The sequence below is a fragment of the Anastrepha obliqua genome, chromosome 1, assembly GCF_027943255.1.
Source record: "Anastrepha obliqua isolate idAnaObli1 chromosome 1, idAnaObli1_1.0, whole genome shotgun sequence".
Lineage (NCBI taxonomy): Eukaryota > Metazoa > Arthropoda > Insecta > Diptera > Tephritidae > Anastrepha > Anastrepha obliqua.
Window position 1 is genome coordinate 84,019,190 of NC_072892.1, and position 17,859 is coordinate 84,037,048.

Below are 17,859 nucleotides of genomic sequence, written 5' to 3' on the forward strand. Positions count from 1 at the left end.
TGACCAAATGAAGCAAGCTTCCACTATACGTATGTACACATACACACGAAGTGAGGAGATTTTCGTTTAATTGCATTGGTCTTTACAAAGAAGAATATGTTTATAAGAAAGTATATTCCTATATTCTCATTAAAGCGAACACATTCGTTTGATATTTTTACAATGTCAGCAAACTCACGCAACTTTGTGGATTTTTTTGATGTTTTCTGGTGTTAACGCCTCAGTCGGAAGTCCGCTGCGTTGTGCATCATCGGTGTCTCTACGACCACGTTTGAAGTCAGCAAACCATCCTTTTATTCTTATTTCTGATGGAGCGGAGCCCCACAACACTTTTCTGGCCATTGATTCGCTTGAACGGTATTTTTCCCCATTAAGAAGCAGTATAGAATTTAAAACCCGAAATTCTTTTGATCCATTGTTTTGAAAATAACTAAAGTAGCGTCAATCTGAGCACAATAACTCACAAACTAAGAATGTCATGAAGTTTTAGCAGTTGTCTATTTAAGGTTAGCACAAACTGAAAAAGAGGTGAATGCAATAAAACTAGTGCTGGCTATATGTTACGCTCGGGACTTTTCAGCCCTCGTGTTAAAATACACAAACATTGCATTTTTGCACTTAGCATAACATTAAGCAACGAAATTTTCCTCATGAACTGAGGCACAAAAAAACAAAAATAGGCGGTTATTGGCGGTGTAGTTATATTTTCTGGATATTTTACATATTTTACTTGCTGTAAGTTCATTTAAACTGCAGATATTTAAAGTCAACTACACGCAGAAGTTACAAGAAAGTAAACACGAAATTAAAACTTACTTGGTCCGCTTTGCCATGATGATATGAATTTATGATGAATAATAGTTATGCGGTGCCATATAGCACACACTGCAAAACAGTAGCAATATAAAACTTGAAAAGAGCAAATTGTGAAAAACTACTTGTTTCGGAAAAACGAATCGAGTATTTACTTGGAAGTACAGCTATCGAAGAATCACTAATTATGTCAAAGCTTGAGACCGGTACTCACTCCTGAGGGTCAGCTGAATCCTTAGGGGAGCCGAACAAAAATAAAAAAAAAAAAAAAAATCTTGTTTTGTAGGCTTTTACATTTAGGTATAATAAAGGATAGTTTTGAATCAATGTACTCCTTCTTCTTGATTGGTGCGATAATCGTTTAATCGATTTTATTCAGTGGTTTCTTTCTCATGGTAACAGATGCCAGTTGGACACACTGAGTGAGGCAAACAGTAGACCTTCCTTTTCCTCTGCTACCACCACCACATACCGCCTAGAATATTTTCAGAGCTGGAGCGTTTTTATCCATTCGGACAACATATCTATTTATTCGCTACCCTGTGTCTATGTCACCGTAAAGTGGATAGTTCATTGATTCATCCACAACGATACTCGCCGTCACCAACGTGAAAATGTTCACAAGCTTTATTTAGAATCTCTTCTCGAATACTCCAAGAGAGCTTTATGAAATAAACTTTTCTTTATATGATAGAAAATTTTAAATATCGTATGTGAACGAAAATTAAAAAAAACAATCCGATTTTTGCGTGAATTTACAGTATATTCAGTATATTTCAGTATATTAAAATTGGAAGCAATTGGACTGATGAAAAAGTTTAAAATTTTGATGACATTTCAGAGGAGTTTGTTAAATTTTGGGAATTTTGTCATTGTATTTGGAACTCTGATTTGTAAGGTTTTTGTTATACAATGAACTATATTTTTACCAAAAACGAATGAAAATAATTTAACGCGAAAAGTACAACAAATATTTTTATACATCGAAATAGGTGCAAATTTGTTGATTGTTGTCTGTAAAAGCTAACGTCTGAGTCAGACGTTTACATTCATGAGAAATCAAATATTACTTAATTCATAGCAGTTTGTGTTCAAAAAGAGTAAGCAAAAAAAAAAAATAAACATATAAAACGTCATATAATTTAAGAACTTCAAAAAAATTTGCCTGTATACATTTAAATGTATTATAAATTTCAGTTATGCCGCAAATTATTTTCAAAATCTATGCAGAGGAAGACGAAGGCCTCCTCTACGTTGGAAAGATCAGGTGGAGAAGGACTTGGCCTCACTTGGTGTGCGCAACACAGAAAGATATGACTGGCGCGCTTTGTTAAACTCAGCCAAAACCGGGTAGGAAGAAAAAGATAATTTAAGTCGTCTGGTTATATTTGTTGCAACACATATTTTTTCTTTTTAATCAGTTTTTTATGTAGAAAACTATATTTATCGAAAGAGATAAACGGTTACGAATTTTGCTTTTAAAAGTATCATTCCGCTGAAAACTCGCTTAACTATGACAGATCAGCCAAGTCTTTATACGCCTTAGCTTGAATCTACACGGTCCGGCACTCGAAGTGTAACCAATTAAAAGGCTATAAATTTATTTCGGAAAATTACTTTTATTGAATTTAAAGTAAAAACTATGTGAAAATAGTACAAAATTAAGAATCGAGTTACTTTTGCTCGATACGACTACCTTTTGCCTTGACTATGGCCTTTAGACGGTCCTGAAACGAATCGCAAGCTGGCCGAATGTGACTTGCAGGTATTTTGCACACCTCGCGGACAATGCCTTTTTTCAGTGCCTCCAGACTGGTGAATCTTTTAGTTCGGACCTTTGCTCTCCAAAACGGCCCAAAGAGAATAATCTATCGTGTTCGCGTCTGGTGAATTTGAGAGTCGAGCGTTATGAATTTCGGAACGTTGTGTTTTAGCCATTCTTTGTTCACTCGAATTTTGGGAGCCGGTGCCGAGTCTTGTTGAAACGTCCATGTTCTGCCACCGACATGTTTGTCTGCCCACAGCTTTAAAGAAACCTCCAGAATACTTTCCCGATAATATTTCGCATTTACCTTGCCGCCAGGTAACGACTGGAGAGCGCCCACCTGCGGTTACAGCCGCCCAAACCATTATCTGTAGCGGGTGTTGTCTGCTGTGGGTCAATCGATGACTCAAATTCTTGTATCTCGTAGGTAAAATAAACCCTATCGTTTGGGGGATGTTCAATTTGAAAAATTTTCTCGTCAGAAAACACAAAGTGCGGAAATTGACCGCTTTCGGCCAAGCGAAGCAACTTCTTCGCTCTCTCAAGTCTGAGTTGTTGCTGCTTTAGTATGAGATCATGCGCCTTTTGGATCTTGTAAGGCTTGATCTTGAGATTATGTTTTAGTATGCGGCGGATGCTACGGTAAGATATTTTCAGATTTTTCGCCACTTGATTGGAACTTCGTTGGGGACTTCGCTCAAGATGCTCGTGCATCAGCTGCGCGAGCGGTCTGAAGTTGGTTATATTTCGAAGGCTAGACCCTGTATTTTAGTGTATCTAAATTTTTACATTCTCGCAGACTTTAAATATTTCACACTTTTAGGAATGTAGGAGAAATGCATGTAGATTTCACTGATTTCTAAAAAAACTCTAAAAAGGGCACTAGGAACTAAACCATTCTTTTGGCGTTTTAATTTTCAAAAAGCAACATTTAATTTTAAATCTAGAGCTTAAAGCATTAAGCACACTAAACCCAGTTGTGCTAATTTCGCTCAGCCTTGTTAAGCTTCTCCGCTGTTAAGCTGGTGGCGGCGAATTTTATAGTCCTGACCAGGTAATTATTAACAGTTCGTGTTTTTAACTCGTTTTTCTCTATTCTCTATGCCTACAATTTGGCATTTATTTCTATGACAAAATTTTTATAATTATATGACATCGTTCATTTGTTTTTGAAAATGTTTACAGACTGAAAAGTTAATTCTAAATGAGAGATTAAAATTGAACAAAAAAATTTGCTCATAGGCAGAGGAACCATTAACTTTTATCTAATTTAATTTAAATTCGCTTGGCACTTGCTTATAATCTTCTAATGTGCGTTGGAAAAGTTTTTTGATAATTTGAAAGGCAAAAAACAATGTTCTAAATGTTTTGAATAAAAACAAACCGGATCGAAAAATAAGTTCAACTTTTTTGGATGTTGTGAAGTGCAAAACCGAAAAATGAACAGTGGCCCTATGTTCACTTTCAATCCATCTGTGGATTATGATCTAATACTCGCACTATTTCTGGAAGAATTTAATACGCGTTGGAACAGCGTGACGCCATCCCCGGAAAACGGACTCGCAGGCTTTGAAGAGGTAGCAATAATTGGTTCCGGTTCGTTCGGTAAAGTGGTATGAAATTACACAAATGCGCAAATTATTCGTAAGAGACTTTGCTAAATTTAATGTCCTGTATATGCATTTCTTTTGATTAGGCTTTGATAAAGGAAAGGAAAACAGGCGATTATTATGCAGTAAAGCAGATGTTAAAAGACAAAATTGTCAAGGTGAAGGAGGTGGCGCATGTACACAATGAGAAGCGTGTATTGGCTAGCATAAAATTCCCAACTCTCATTTGGTTGGAATTTTCAAGAAAAGATTTTGATCAAATCTACTTGGGCATGCCTTACATTGGTGGCGGGGAATTATTTTCATATCATCGCAAGTATAAACGTAAAACTTAAAGTGAAGTTCTTTAACCACTAAATATATTTTTAATTTGTTTTATTCAGAATGCGAAAATTCAGTGAAAAACAGGCACGCTTCTATGCTGCTCAAGTATTCCTCGGCCTGGAGTACTTGCATTTTGTCCATCTTATATATCGTGACTTGAAACCCGAAAACATAATGCTCGATGAGAAGGGTTATATTAAAATAACTGATTTTGGATTTGCTAAGGTTACTCAATTTTTTTTGTTTTTTTGTCAGTTTAAAATATTTGCACTCAATACTTTCATTTATATTATGTATATATGTAACTATATTTTATTATAGAAAGTTAAAACTCGCACCATGACTCTATGTGGCACGCCCGAATATTTTGCGCCAGAAATTATTCAGGCAAAACCTTATGGCTCATGCGTGGATTGGTGGTCCTTTGGCGTATTAGTATATGAAATGGTATTCGGGTCATCACCTTTCTCGAAGTACAGTCGGGACAAAATGGTTATGTACGCAAAAATTTGTGAAGGCGATTACAAAATGCCACAGATCTTTAGTACCGCCCTTAAAGACTTAATCTTCAATTTGTTGCAAGTTGATCTGTCTAGAAGGTACGTGTGAATTTTTAAAATATCTAAAGAATCTACTTCTAATTCTTCTCGAAAATGCAAAGGGGTTCATATCATATATAGTCTGATCTTTCTGTACAAATTGCGCAGGCCATATGTATATAGATATTTCGCAGAAGATATTTTTGCAGCAAAGTCTACTTATTTCATTATTTAGCAAGCCAAGTTTAAGAACAAATCGACTTGAAAATAAGAACTTAGTGAAACAGTTTGTTTATATGAGATTTAAGTCCTAGAAATTCAGTTGTAGAAAATGAATTTAAAGTGTTGAAGGCTTTATTTTAATTTTTATACCCAATAATAGCCACATTCGATTTTTCAAACAAGCCACTAGACAAGTGATTGTGAAATAAACTTCTGACTGTGACTGACTTAAATTTATTTAAAAAGTTATTAACTAAAGCGCCTATGAAATTACGTAGTTCCAATGAAATATTTCTGCTACCATTTGAACAAGAGAACGACATGCCAGAACCGCTAAACACAATATATTATACAACGAAATGGACGACTACATGAAAAGGCAAGTGGAAACTAGGTGGACTAACCTGACCACATGCAAAACAGCAAAAGTCATGTGTAGAACTAACGACAAAAAACTGACTCCATTCGTACTTACGCTCTCGCGAAAGGAATGCAGAACTATCATAGGTATGCTAACAGGCCACAATCTATTGGCTGCATATGCGTACAAGATAGGGATTGCTAACACGGACAAATGCAGAAAATGCAGAGAGGATGTTGAGGAGACTTTAGAACACCTTCTGTGCGTTTGTCCGGCATTATCAAAAACGCGACTAAGATGCCTGAGAGTCCCACTGTTTGAGGGTCTGGAAGACGTCTCAAAAGCGGAGCTCCCAGACCTACTTATATTCGCCAAAAGCGCTGACATCCTACATGATGTCTACTTTGGGCATTCATAGAGGTCGGTCTCCATCTGGTATCGCTAGGGACCAAAAGGTCTATGCGTGGCTTATTACCAACCAGGCTAACCTAACCTAACCTAATGAAATACAGGGTGGCTGATGAATTTTGCTACATTAAGAAACTCAAATAACTTTTTTTTTAGTGTATGGAATTCATTTATTTTTTTTTCAACTTGAAGGTCATTAAATTTTATTAAATGTAGCTTAACTAGTTTTAAAAATAATTGAATTTAAATGCCCCCCATGCTCGTTGACACAAGTGCGGCATCTTAGTAAAAAGTTGTTCATTGCTGCTTTGAGAGTTCCGACAGGAATAGCCGCAATTGTTGCCCGAATGGATTGTTTTAGTTCATCCAAATTTGTTGGCTTTGTTTTATAAACTTCTTGTTTACATAAACCACACAAGAAAAAGTCAGGTGCAGTAAGGTCAGGCGACCTGGGGGCCAACGAAATTCGGAGTTTCTTGAAATCAGTTTATTGGGAAATTTTCGTCGCAACTCTGTCATAACAGTCTGGGCTATGTGAGACGTTGCCCCATCTTGTTGAAACCACACAGAGTTGAAAGGAATTCCCTTTTGGCGTAGTTCTGGATAGAAAAATTCTTTCAGCATTTTCAAATAACGGTCTCCAGTAACCGTAACGGTGTGACCATTTTCTTCAAAAAAATAAGGCCCGACAATACAGCGTGAAGAAACCGCACACCACACTGTTACGCGAAGAGGATGCAATTCCGTCTCGTGGAGTATCTGTGGGTTAGAAGTACTCCATATTCGACAATTTTGTTTGTTCACATTGCCGTTTAAATCGAAATGGGCCTCATCAGACATGAAAAGGCAATTTAACATGTTTTGGTCTTCTTCCACCATTTTCAGGATCTTCTGGCAAAATTCCAAGCGAATCGGAAAGTCTGCTGCATTCAGTTTGTTAACCATTTGAATTTTGTAGGGAAATAAGTCTAAATCTTTGTGCATTATTGTTTGCAAAGATTGTCGGCTGACACCAAGTTGAGCAGATAAGCTTCTTGTTGAAACCCTTGGATTGCTTTGTATAGCTGCAGCTACAGCAGCGATCGTTTCCTCCGTCCGAACTGGTGGGTTTCGATGATAAGGCCTTCTTGTGACTGTTCCTTGCTCAGCAAAATTATTCACCAGTCTCATTATGGTCCATCTGCTCGGGGGATCGCCGCCAAACATCCGCCTGTACTCTCTCTGTACCAAAACTACGGACTCCAGTGCGTGATAGCGGCGGACTATCCAAATTCTTGTTTGCGTGTCCCAGTTATCCATTTTAATAAATTTTAAAGATCAATCTGCAAATTAAAACACAAATGGAACAGATAACTTAAAAAGAAAAAAGTTATTCAATTTTTTTTTGGTAGCGGCTTTCATCAGCCACCCTGTATTTCGATTGAATGTCTCACCGTCGAGCGGAACCAAGGTTGTTGACGTGCTTTTAGCGCACAAAGAAGTATTTTTGTGGATAATGTCTGCGTTTCATAACTCGAGCGATTCATGAGCGGATGTTATTTTCAATGTTCTCAATTTATTATCTTATTTATAGCCAAACGCATTGGAAGGAAATCCCGCGGTGTATGTTATTTATACCCATTATTCAGTATTCTGTTTTCATATCGACCACTTTATCTACGTGGATTTTATTTTAATTAATCGAAATGTCAAGTTTGGCTTGGAGCCCTCGCAATGTGAACAGAGGATCTTTCATCGAAGCTTCTGATATTTGTATACTTGTTCCTTTTAAACATTTTTGTGGAAATCTGTTGTCAAAGTAGCAGAAATGAGTGTTGTAATCTAACTCTTTCAAGATGCCAGGAATCGTAACTAGAATTTACGCGCATTCAAATCTAAGATCCCTCCAAAATTGGGTTTATTACAATACATTCAGTTGCGTTGCCCGAAGAAAAGGATTTACTCGAAGAACATTTCGCTCATTTACTTCAATAGTGTCATAACTCAAAAAACAAAATTATTCAGGAGAGCAATTTATAGATTTCAGCTTTCTTTTGTGGGTTAAATAAAAGCTAAAGTCGCAGATTTTCTATGCAAACTAGTGATATGTCATATGTAGTATACATTATAGAAGAAAATTCGACCGAAATGAGCGATTTGCTACTTTTTCTTGAACAAAAACTTTTCTGCTTTGAATTATGTCATTCTTTCTGAAAAAATATAGAAATTTCTCCGTCATAAAGTAAATGTGTCATTATTGTTGAGAAATAAAATACAATATTTTTACATTTAGACATTTTATTTTCGAAGTTTTTTAACTAAAACATAAATTAAATAGAAAAATTCATAGCATTAAAACATATTTTTATATGAACTTCATTTTCAGTTTTTAAAAATGGTACTAATAATAAGTACAGGAAAATACAGGGAAAATTTAATCACAAATTGCTATAAAATTCTTGATAAAAACGTGGAATCAAGTTCTTTTTAATTAATTCCTTGATATCTTCTCTTTTATTATTAGGAATTCCGATTTTGGAGTGGCATCCTTTTTGTAAATCAATCGATGTGCTATGTTTCTTCTTCGATTTGATTATAGTGGCTTCTCTGAACTTCTCCTCAACGTATGATGTTTTGAAAAGCACAGAGTTGGGTGACTCTCGTTGAACCTTCAAGATTTTCACTTCAGAGAGTTTAATTTCTCCCATATTCAATGGACCCATGTCATTAGAGAGTAATTTGATGTCAAAGAAGTCTCCATAAGACATTTCTTGCACTAAGAATGGGTGGCCTGTTTTCTTTGCTGATCGAATTATAGTAATGAATGAGTCAGTGGTGTATACTGGACCACTTTTAAGGATTAGTTTAGTTTCTCTCTCAATAAGGGAATGTGCTGAGTCACCTTCGTTTTGGGTATGGCCTTTGATGAGATACTTGTAGGTGATGGACTTTATACCCAAGTAACGAACGGCGTATAAATACAAGGCAACCATGAACTTGTTTTTCTGTTGTCCAGCACAACTATCGGAATAAAATATTATTTCATCTTCATCAGTCTTTACCAAACTTTTAATGTATTCAAAAACGCATGTTCCTAAGGAGTTTTAATTTTTCTTTTGTTTCGAATGATTTTTTTTAAGCTTACATAGTATTCACCACTATCTCTCTTTTTTTTGACAATGTTTTTCTTTCAATTTTCCGGCTGCTTCCTTTTTTTTCCTTTCATCGCCGGGCTAGCCAAAATGATGGGAGAATTGTTTATATTTGAAGTTGATGGCTGTAGATCAAAAGAGTTTTGTTTAGCTTCCTCGAAACAGTTATCATAAATTTGGCTGCTTACCGCGGTCGGATATGGCGGGTTATCTTCATCATTGCTGTAGACAGTATCTCTGGAATCGTTAGCGGAACCTGGGAAGTATGTCACGTCAGCTAAGGAATTGTCCCTATCTTCTGACAACGATGATGAAGAAAATGCACAATTATTTTTGGATAACGACATTTCCAAGTAAGCTAAAAAAAGTCGAAATTCGTCATTTATTATCAGCAAGAGCGTATCATTTTGCGTTATTAGACGGTGTTTTACATTATAGCGGATACAATTTTCGTAAACAATGACATATTTTTTATTAAAAAAAAATCGCTATGTCTGTAGAGCCCATTTTTTCACGAAAAAAAAACGTCACAAAACAAAATATCTAATTACGCAATTAATTTGTTTTCAACAACAAAGTCACATATTGTATTGCGCAAATTATGAGGAACTAACATTTTTCAGCAGTACAGTCACAACGCGAAATAATATAGTTTACATGAAAATTAGCAACACGAAAAATATAACTACCTTTTCACATAAATCGCTGTAATTCAAAATATATCGTTTTTTCGGAAAAACTAATAATCTTTACACGACGACGACTGAAGTTAAACTGAAATGTGTCGATGCCGTTGTAAAAAAATAACGCGTCACAACAAGTGGAATGACGGCACATTTTCATCTCACGCGCTCAATTTTCTACTAATCACAAAGACTTTTTTATACAATATTAACCATGATATTGAGCACACTTTTTCGTATTTAACTAAAAAATCTTGTGTTTTGAGTTATGACACTGTTGAAGTAAATGAGCGATTTGAGAAAAGTTCAAGCATTGAAGTTGCGCATTGCACTCTTTCTATGATGAGAAGTTCTTTTGGGGTTTTGCATTAGAAAGGCCAATGCATGTCATTATGTAGGCATACGATATCATTTAAATAACCGCCTAAGCTTAGCTCGTTGTTTGAGTAGCTTAGTGTGCTGAGTTATGTTGACCCTGAGGGTATCGGTAGATTGCGGCTTCAGAGAACCAAACAAGAAAAATCTAGCAGAGTCACATAACACAATCACGTCGCCTCCGAGTGGTATAACCATACCCTAAATTATTCGTAATAAAGTTTATCATTTACCTCAGCGGCTGAGTAAAAAATAAGCAGTAGATTTGGCAGACGGCGCCATAGTAACATTGTTGCATACATATCAACATCGACCCATCCTTAGGAATATAAATATGAATATACTTAAAGTCCTTAATTTGCACAGTTATTCAACTCAATTTCATAAAAAATTTATTTTTCTAAAAATGGCTATAAATTTTTAACAAATTTATATTTAAAGATTTGGCAGTTTAATTAATGGCAATAAGGATATCAAGGATCATGCGTGGTTTAAGGCAATCGATTGGTTTGCGATACTCAATCAAGAAGTACATGCCCCCTATATCCCGGAAATGATGCAACCTGACGATTTTTACAGTTTTGATCGATTCCCGGAGCACACGAGAACCCCCCAGTCAAAATTCTGCCGGCATTGTGATCTTTTTGAGGAATTTTAAATTCATTTTAAGCTTACATTTACTTTTATCATGTTTTTTAATTTAATCTGGTATATCCCGTATTCATTGGGATGACATTAATAGTACATATTCATACATACATATATATAAAAGATCTGATAACACAATTGAGTTATTTCAACTTGGGGTTGGTGTGGTGGAAAAAGTTACTTGCGTGATGTAGTGTGGTATAACGGGATCTTTACAAATACTTAAAAATAATAAATAGTATTTAAGGGGGTAGTATGGTTAATTCGGTGTAAAACAAGCATATTTTTCGAAATTTTTTTTGTCGACACAGTTGATTTATTCAAAATTTTAAAATTACTTCATTATAAAGTCATGTTTAAAGAATATTGTGTGAAATTTTCATTGATTTTTATAAAGAAATGAGTTGGTGGCAGCGAATCTTCGCGGACGTCTCATAAAAAAGTTTTATTGCGGTGTCCCTCAGAACTGGATCAACTAAAATCAAAAAACCAAATTGATTTCATCAGCTAATAAAGTTTCGCAGGTAACAACGTCGAATTTTTTTTTTTTTTTAAATTTTTTAAAGCGCTTTGAAGTCAAAACACCGATTTTTCATAAAAAAAACTTGAAAACTTTGTTGTTTCAAAATATGACAAAATTAAAAAAAAAAAAAAAACTCGACGTCATTACCTCGTGAATAAAGTAAAGAAACAAAAAAAACAAATTTGAAAAGAATCGGTGCAGTAGATATGAATCTACAGTGGACACCGGCAAGTGTGAGAAAAACGCGTTTAAAGATTTTCGGCAGCGTGAAATCCGGTTGGAGAGGTAGATACTTAATCCTTTGTGTCTTTGTCAATTTTACTCTAATGCACTTCAAACTTTCACACAATAATCTTAAGATGTTATAGAATATTTAAAAAAAAAAAAAATGAAAAAAAAAAATACCATACTACCCCCTTAAATACAAAGAAAATAAAACAAATACAAAATAATTTTGCAGATATTTACATACACATAGCCCATCAAGTATGCTTTCACTTTACAAGATTTTTAAGTTGTTCAAAAACATATATCGAAGACATATTTTATTTATTTATTTCTTCTTTACATACTTAAAATAGATAAAGTATGTAATGAATTTTATACATTACAAAAGCAAAAGAAAATGACTAGACTCCTCACTTGATTTTTTACATAACGGTAAGTAATTGCAGCAACCTGCACCGGACAGTATACAGACAGTATACAGACATTCATTGGGAGACACTTACCACCTTCTAAGCTCCCAACTTCTGAATACCGTCATCGGAGTCCAACCACCACCTATTCAGCTACCCGCGTATGTTTGGCCCTATTGCATTCTGGATACTGTAGCAGGTAAAACTCCTATCTATCCAGAATCGACCCCGTCATACCCATCAAACGTCCAGCATGTGAAGGCACACATCACGACACTAACCACTTTTCACATGTCCCATCGAACCTACTTACCTAACACCCTTTTCTCTCTCTCTCTCTCTCTCTCTGGACCCAACCTGTTGAAACTGCACGTTTCCTGTTAGATGAGTTAGACGAAGACGACCGGTAACTATTGGGTTGGGGAATAAGTTGGTATCGTTTTTACCGCAGACTTTTATTTGCACAAAAACAGTTTTTATATCAAGTTACACAATTATATATTCGGCGTTTCTGTTTACAACCTCTTCCTACCTCCCGACCAATTTGTTGATGTCGTTCCGCCAAAAATTGCCTGATCTGGTGTCAAAGAAGTTGTTCAGCCAGTTTCTAAGGACATCTTTACAATTGAAGGGCTCATATGGTTTGACAGGGAGCGGGAAAAATGGTAATCGGTCGAAGCAAAGTCCGGAAAATACGGCGGATGCTGAAGGACTTCCCATTCGAGCTCTTGGGGTGCGGCTTTGATGATTTGTGCAACATGGGGTCTGGCGCTGTTGTGAAGGAGTATGGTTTAACCATGTCGATCAGGTCTTCTGAGTCGAAAAGTCTCATTCAGGCGGTGTAGCTGGGCAATGTGGAGCTCCTTGTTGACCGTGGTATTCTTTTCGAGCATTTCCCAGAGCACCACGCCCTTCCAGTAACCCCAAACACATATCATGATTTTCTTTGGATGAAGAATTCGAATTCAGAAGGCCTTCCGCTGCGAGGCGTGTCATCGACCTCTGCGAAACAGCAAATAAATCGTTACAAAATAAAAAAAATATATAAAAACGCCAAGAATTTATTCCAAACTTAAAATATCGCACTGGTAGGGTTCCGTAAGGTGCTACAACAACAAAAACTTTCTGTAGATATATCAACCAGAAAGTCTGCGTTCACTTTGTTTCTTTTAATAATACCGTTGTTGTAATAGGATTTTTTTTTCGTTTTAGCGGCATTTTTATATTTTTTGTTATTATAACTGATCGATTAGCGAACTGAGTTGCACATTTTATTTAAAACTGGTGATAATTTGAGAACATGGAAGCTAAAGGAAAAGAAGGAAGAAGAGCGCAGCATAATCAATATGACAAAGGTTAACCCTTGAATTGCATCATGAATACTTGTTGAAAGCGTTAATCAAACATCTAAAAAAATGTTTGTGTTTGGAAACTGCTAGGAAAGTTTTACATAATGCTGCACATCAGGGTAAAGTCGTTCAAAGAAAGCCGTTTATTTCACTTGAATAGAAGAAAGCGGATTGAATTTGTTCATAATTAGTATATATATATATATATATATATAATTGGCGCGTACTCCCTTTTTGGGTGTCTGGCCGAGCTCCTCCTCCTATTTGTGGAGTGCGTCTTGATGTTGTTCCACAAATTTAGGGAACTACAGTTTCAAAATGTTTTTCTTAATTTTGGTTTCATCGACGTTTCATTTCACGTTCTCTCGGTGAATTCCGAATGGTATTCACGCACCAACCCATTCGGCTACGGCGGCCGCCTAGTTCAGTTTAAAAATTCTTCTTCTTCTTAATTGGCGCGATAACCGCTTACGCGATTTTGGCCGAGCTTAACAAAGCGCGCCAGTTGTTTCTTTCTCGTGCTAACCGGCGCCAGTTGGACACACCAAGTGAAGCCAAGTCCTTCTCCACCTGATCTTTCCAACGCAGAGGAGGCCTTCCTCTTCCTCTGCTACCACCAGCTGGTACCGCATCGAATACTTTCAAAGCCGGAGCGTTTGTATCCATTCGGACGACATGACCCAGCCAACGAAGCCGCTGGATCTTTATTCGCTGCGCTATGTCTATGTCGCCGTGAAGCTCATACAGCTCATCATTCCATCGCCTGCGATATTCGCCGTTGCCAACGTGCAAAGGTCCAAAAATCTTACGCAGAATCTTTCTCTCGAACACTCCAAGCGTCGCTTCATCGGATGTTGTCATCGTCCAAGCTTCTGCGCCATACGTTAGGACGGGCATGATGAGAGTCTTGTAGAGTGTCTTTACTGCTCAATTGCCTACTTAGTCCAAAGTAGCACTTGTTGGCAAGAGAGATTCTACGTTGGATTTCAAGGCTGACATTGTTATCGGTGTTAATACTGGTTCCTAGATAAACGAAGTCTTTTACAACCTCGAAATTATAACTGTCTACAGTGACGTGGGTGCCGATACGCGAGTGCGCCGACTGTTTGTTTGAAGACAGGAGGTACTTCGTTTTGTCCTCGTTCACCACCAAACCCATTCGCTTTGCCTCTTTATCCAGTTTGGAGAAGGCAGAACTAACAGCGCGGTTGTTAAGACCGATGATATCAATATCATCGGCATACGCCAACAATTGTACGCTCTTATAAAATATTGTGCCTGAGCGATTAAGTTCTGCGGCTCGTACGATGCTCTCCAACATCAGGTTAAGGAAGTCACATAACAGCGAGTCACCCTGTCTGAAACCTCGTTTGGTATCAAACGGCTCGGAGAGGTCCTTCCCAATTCTGACGGCGCTGCTGGTGTTGAGCAATGTCATCTTACATAGCCGTATTAGTTTTGCGGGGATACCAAATTCAGACATAGCGGCATACAGGTAACTCCTTTCCGTACTGTCGAATGCAGCTTTGAAGTCGACGAAAAGATGGTGTGTGTCGATTCTCCTTTCATGGGTCTTTCGCGTTTTTCGATCAGGAGACAGCCAGGTAGCTTGGTGTATCTTTTTATGTTGGAATCTGGTGCTGCAGACTACCATGTTTCGGGCCCCGGCGAAGTCGATCAGCCTCTGTCCGTTACCGGATGTTTCGTTGTGTAGGCTGACTGTGGGACCAAGAATAAGTTTAAGTTTCCGACTGTGGGACCAAGAATAAGTTTAATAATTACTTATACATAAATGAGCCTCCAAAGTTTTGGAAACTCATTTTTTTCAGACAAAAGTAAATTTTGAATTTTTGGGATAAGAGACCGTCAAAATGTTTGGCTTAAATTAGGCACATCTCTTAAGACAGAAAATCTGCTTGGTACAGTAAAACACGGCGGTGGTGAAGTTATGGTGTGGCGTTAACAGTATTCGTGTTATAGTGGACCAATACGTAGAATGGGGAGCACGTCTTTATCGTCGACTTTCAAAAAGCATTCGATGCGATCCACCGCGACGCAATTTTGATTGCATTGGTGTGTAAAGGAGTTCCGACTACACCTGCCATTTGAAGCATAAAAAATAAAAATAAAAAAAATAGCTCATTGGTTCCACCACTCCTTTTAAGCATTGTGTTATGCTGTCTCATGGACAAAGCACCACAGGAAACGAATGGCATAACATTGGGAATGAATGGACGTCTGTAACGCCAGTAAAAGAAAGAGCAGCAAAAGTAGGCCTCGAAATAAATGTCGGAGGAAACAAGGTAAGCCCGTAATTCAAAAATTGAAACCACCCGTGCAGAGACAGTCTATTAGAAACAGAGCCTTGGCAACAGAGATGGCAAGGACAAACAATAATTGGACCGAATTAAAGTGGCTGGCATCCGACAGAAGCTAATGGAGGAAGCTTGTGGCCCTTTGTATATATATATATAAGGGCGGATCGATTTAAAAATCGCTCATTACTCAGTGAAAATCGTATTCTAGGGCTCAAAATAAGAAACTTTCCCGAAGAAACCATACCTCTAAAACAAATTCCGATGTCCCCCAATTTGGGTCGAACGAAAAATCCCACTTTGACCCATTTAGAGTGCTCCAATCGAGTCCAAATTTATGACCGACCCCCACTAATTTTGGACGGCCGATCCACCCATGCCAGTGGCATACCCCCTGGAACTCCCCTGGGGGGTTCCCCATACAATCATTTCAAAATATCACCATTTTTGGCCTTTACATGAGAAAAGAAACTAAAAAGTTCGACCCAAATTGGGGGACATCAGAATACGTTTTAGAGGTATGGTTCCTTCCGCAAAGTTTCTTATTTTGATCCCTAGAATATGATTTTGACAGAGCAATGGGCGATTTTTTTGCCTACCCACAAATCGACCCGGCCTAATATATATATATATATATATATATATATATATGTATATTTATAACATCTCTTATAATGTCCTCCAAACTGTGAATTAGGTGAAAAACCTTGAAGTAATTTTTGACTCAAACTTTTTTTCTCAAGTCACATCAACCTTATTGTCTCAAATTTTTATTCGATTTTGGGCTTTGTTAGAATTAATAGTTCTAACTTCTCAGATCCTTAAACAATTAAATTACTGTTGACCGCGTCTGTTCGGTCTAGAAACATGTATTGATTTATTTCGAGACCTTATCACCAGTTTGCTGTCATAAAAATAGAGCGGGTACAAAAGATGTTTTTTTAAATTTTCCCTTGATCTTTAAATTTGTTTGTCCCAATTCGCTCTTATAGCTCTCACTTACTATTAGTCGCCAAGTCTGTATGTTGCTCGTATGTACTGGAGGTATGATGGCTTCGTGTTTGCCCAGATTGGTGCTGCGTACAGAATCCCTGCAAAACCTAACGCGTTACTTATTTTTACGGCTCTATAAATGATGCTTAAAAGTCATTTTCGAGTTAACGAGTACTTCCAGGTATTTGATATATGGCTGCGACCTTATGTCATGGTCAGCTACCGTAATACTAACTTCTCACGTACCCGTCGTGTGTTAGTAATACGGCTTCAGTTTTTTTAGCTACAAGCTCTAACTTCACATTTCCAAGCCATCTTCTGATTTTTACAATTGCATCGTTGCATAACGCTTGCAGCATTACCAGATGCTTTCCCACTACCACCAATGCAATGTCGTCCGCGTGCTCAATGAGGGTAGCCTCTTCAGGAAGCTCAAGCCGTCATACATAGCATTCCACAGTGTTGGGCTAAGCACCGAGCCTTGTGGAACACCCCCAGTTACTTTATACATATCTCCCTATACCGTTATCAGTATCATAAACTCCTACTTATCCAGAAACGACTCTGACATATTCAATATATGTCCGGTATGTGAAGGTACCACGCCCGATACTAATCACCTATTCACATGCCCTCTGAAACTCACTCATCTAACGCCCCTCTCCCTCCCTCCATCTGCACTCAACCCGTCGATACAGCATATTTCCTGGGCCTAGATGAGTGAGGCGATGACGATCGGTGACTACACCGTGCTGGCAGGGCTTGATGAACTGCTAAAACAATACCAATGAATGTTAAGCAAATGTGACATTTTATGTTTTAGAGAGTTTTTTTGATTAATAGTATGTATGTATATACACAAAAATGCCAAAGAATACTTAGTTTCTCTGTCATCACTTCCTAGCCAACTTTTTGGCGAGTTAACAGGATATAAAAATGAGATTTGCATTAGAGATATTCTGCAGAGTCATTTTTAATAGGATTCGTTGCGGTGTGCAGCACACGTGGCACATAAGGGCAACTGTTTAATGTACATACACACACATGAGTGCTTTACATGTAGTAACTGTACAGTAACTACTTCAATCAGTCTACAAAGAACATGCGCTCTCTTCCGCTTGAGTTGCCGTTGAGCACTTAAACGTGTGTGTTGGCACACGCG

At 37.4% G+C, this 17,859-nt stretch overlaps 1 protein-coding gene across 2 annotated transcripts; it reads left to right on the forward strand.

The window, feature by feature from the left end:
- The first annotated feature begins 3,760 nt into the window (after positions 1-3,760).
- On the forward strand, positions 3,761-11,068 carry LOC129235979 (cAMP-dependent protein kinase catalytic subunit 2-like). 2 transcript variants are annotated; one of them, XM_054870090.1, is made up of 5 exons: positions 3,761-4,191; positions 4,275-4,504; positions 4,572-4,737; positions 4,834-5,111; positions 10,673-11,068. In XM_054870090.1, the coding sequence occupies exons 1-5, from the start codon at positions 4,018-4,020 to the stop codon at positions 10,887-10,889; spliced, it is 1,065 nt and encodes a 354-aa protein (XP_054726065.1). In that variant the 5' UTR covers positions 3,761-4,017; the 3' UTR covers positions 10,890-11,068. The 2 variants fall into 2 exon arrangements, with proteins under 2 accessions (XP_054726065.1, XP_054726067.1); XM_054870092.1 differs by having other exon boundaries at positions 3,761-4,155.
- The last annotated feature ends 6,791 nt before the right edge of the window (positions 11,069-17,859 follow it).

Bases quoted from the DNA above. Each gene is read 5' to 3' on its own strand.
- LOC129235979 (XM_054870090.1), top strand. From the start codon at position 4,018: ATGAACAGTGGCCCTATGTTCACTTTCAATCCATCTGTGGATTATGAT. The intron at 4,192-4,274 runs GTATGAAATTAC...TCTTTTGATTAG, and splicing joins CCGGTTCGTTCGGTAAAGTG to GCTTTGATAAAGGAAAGGAA. The intron at 4,738-4,833 runs GTTACTCAATTT...ATTTTATTATAG, and splicing joins CTGATTTTGGATTTGCTAAG to AAAGTTAAAACTCGCACCAT.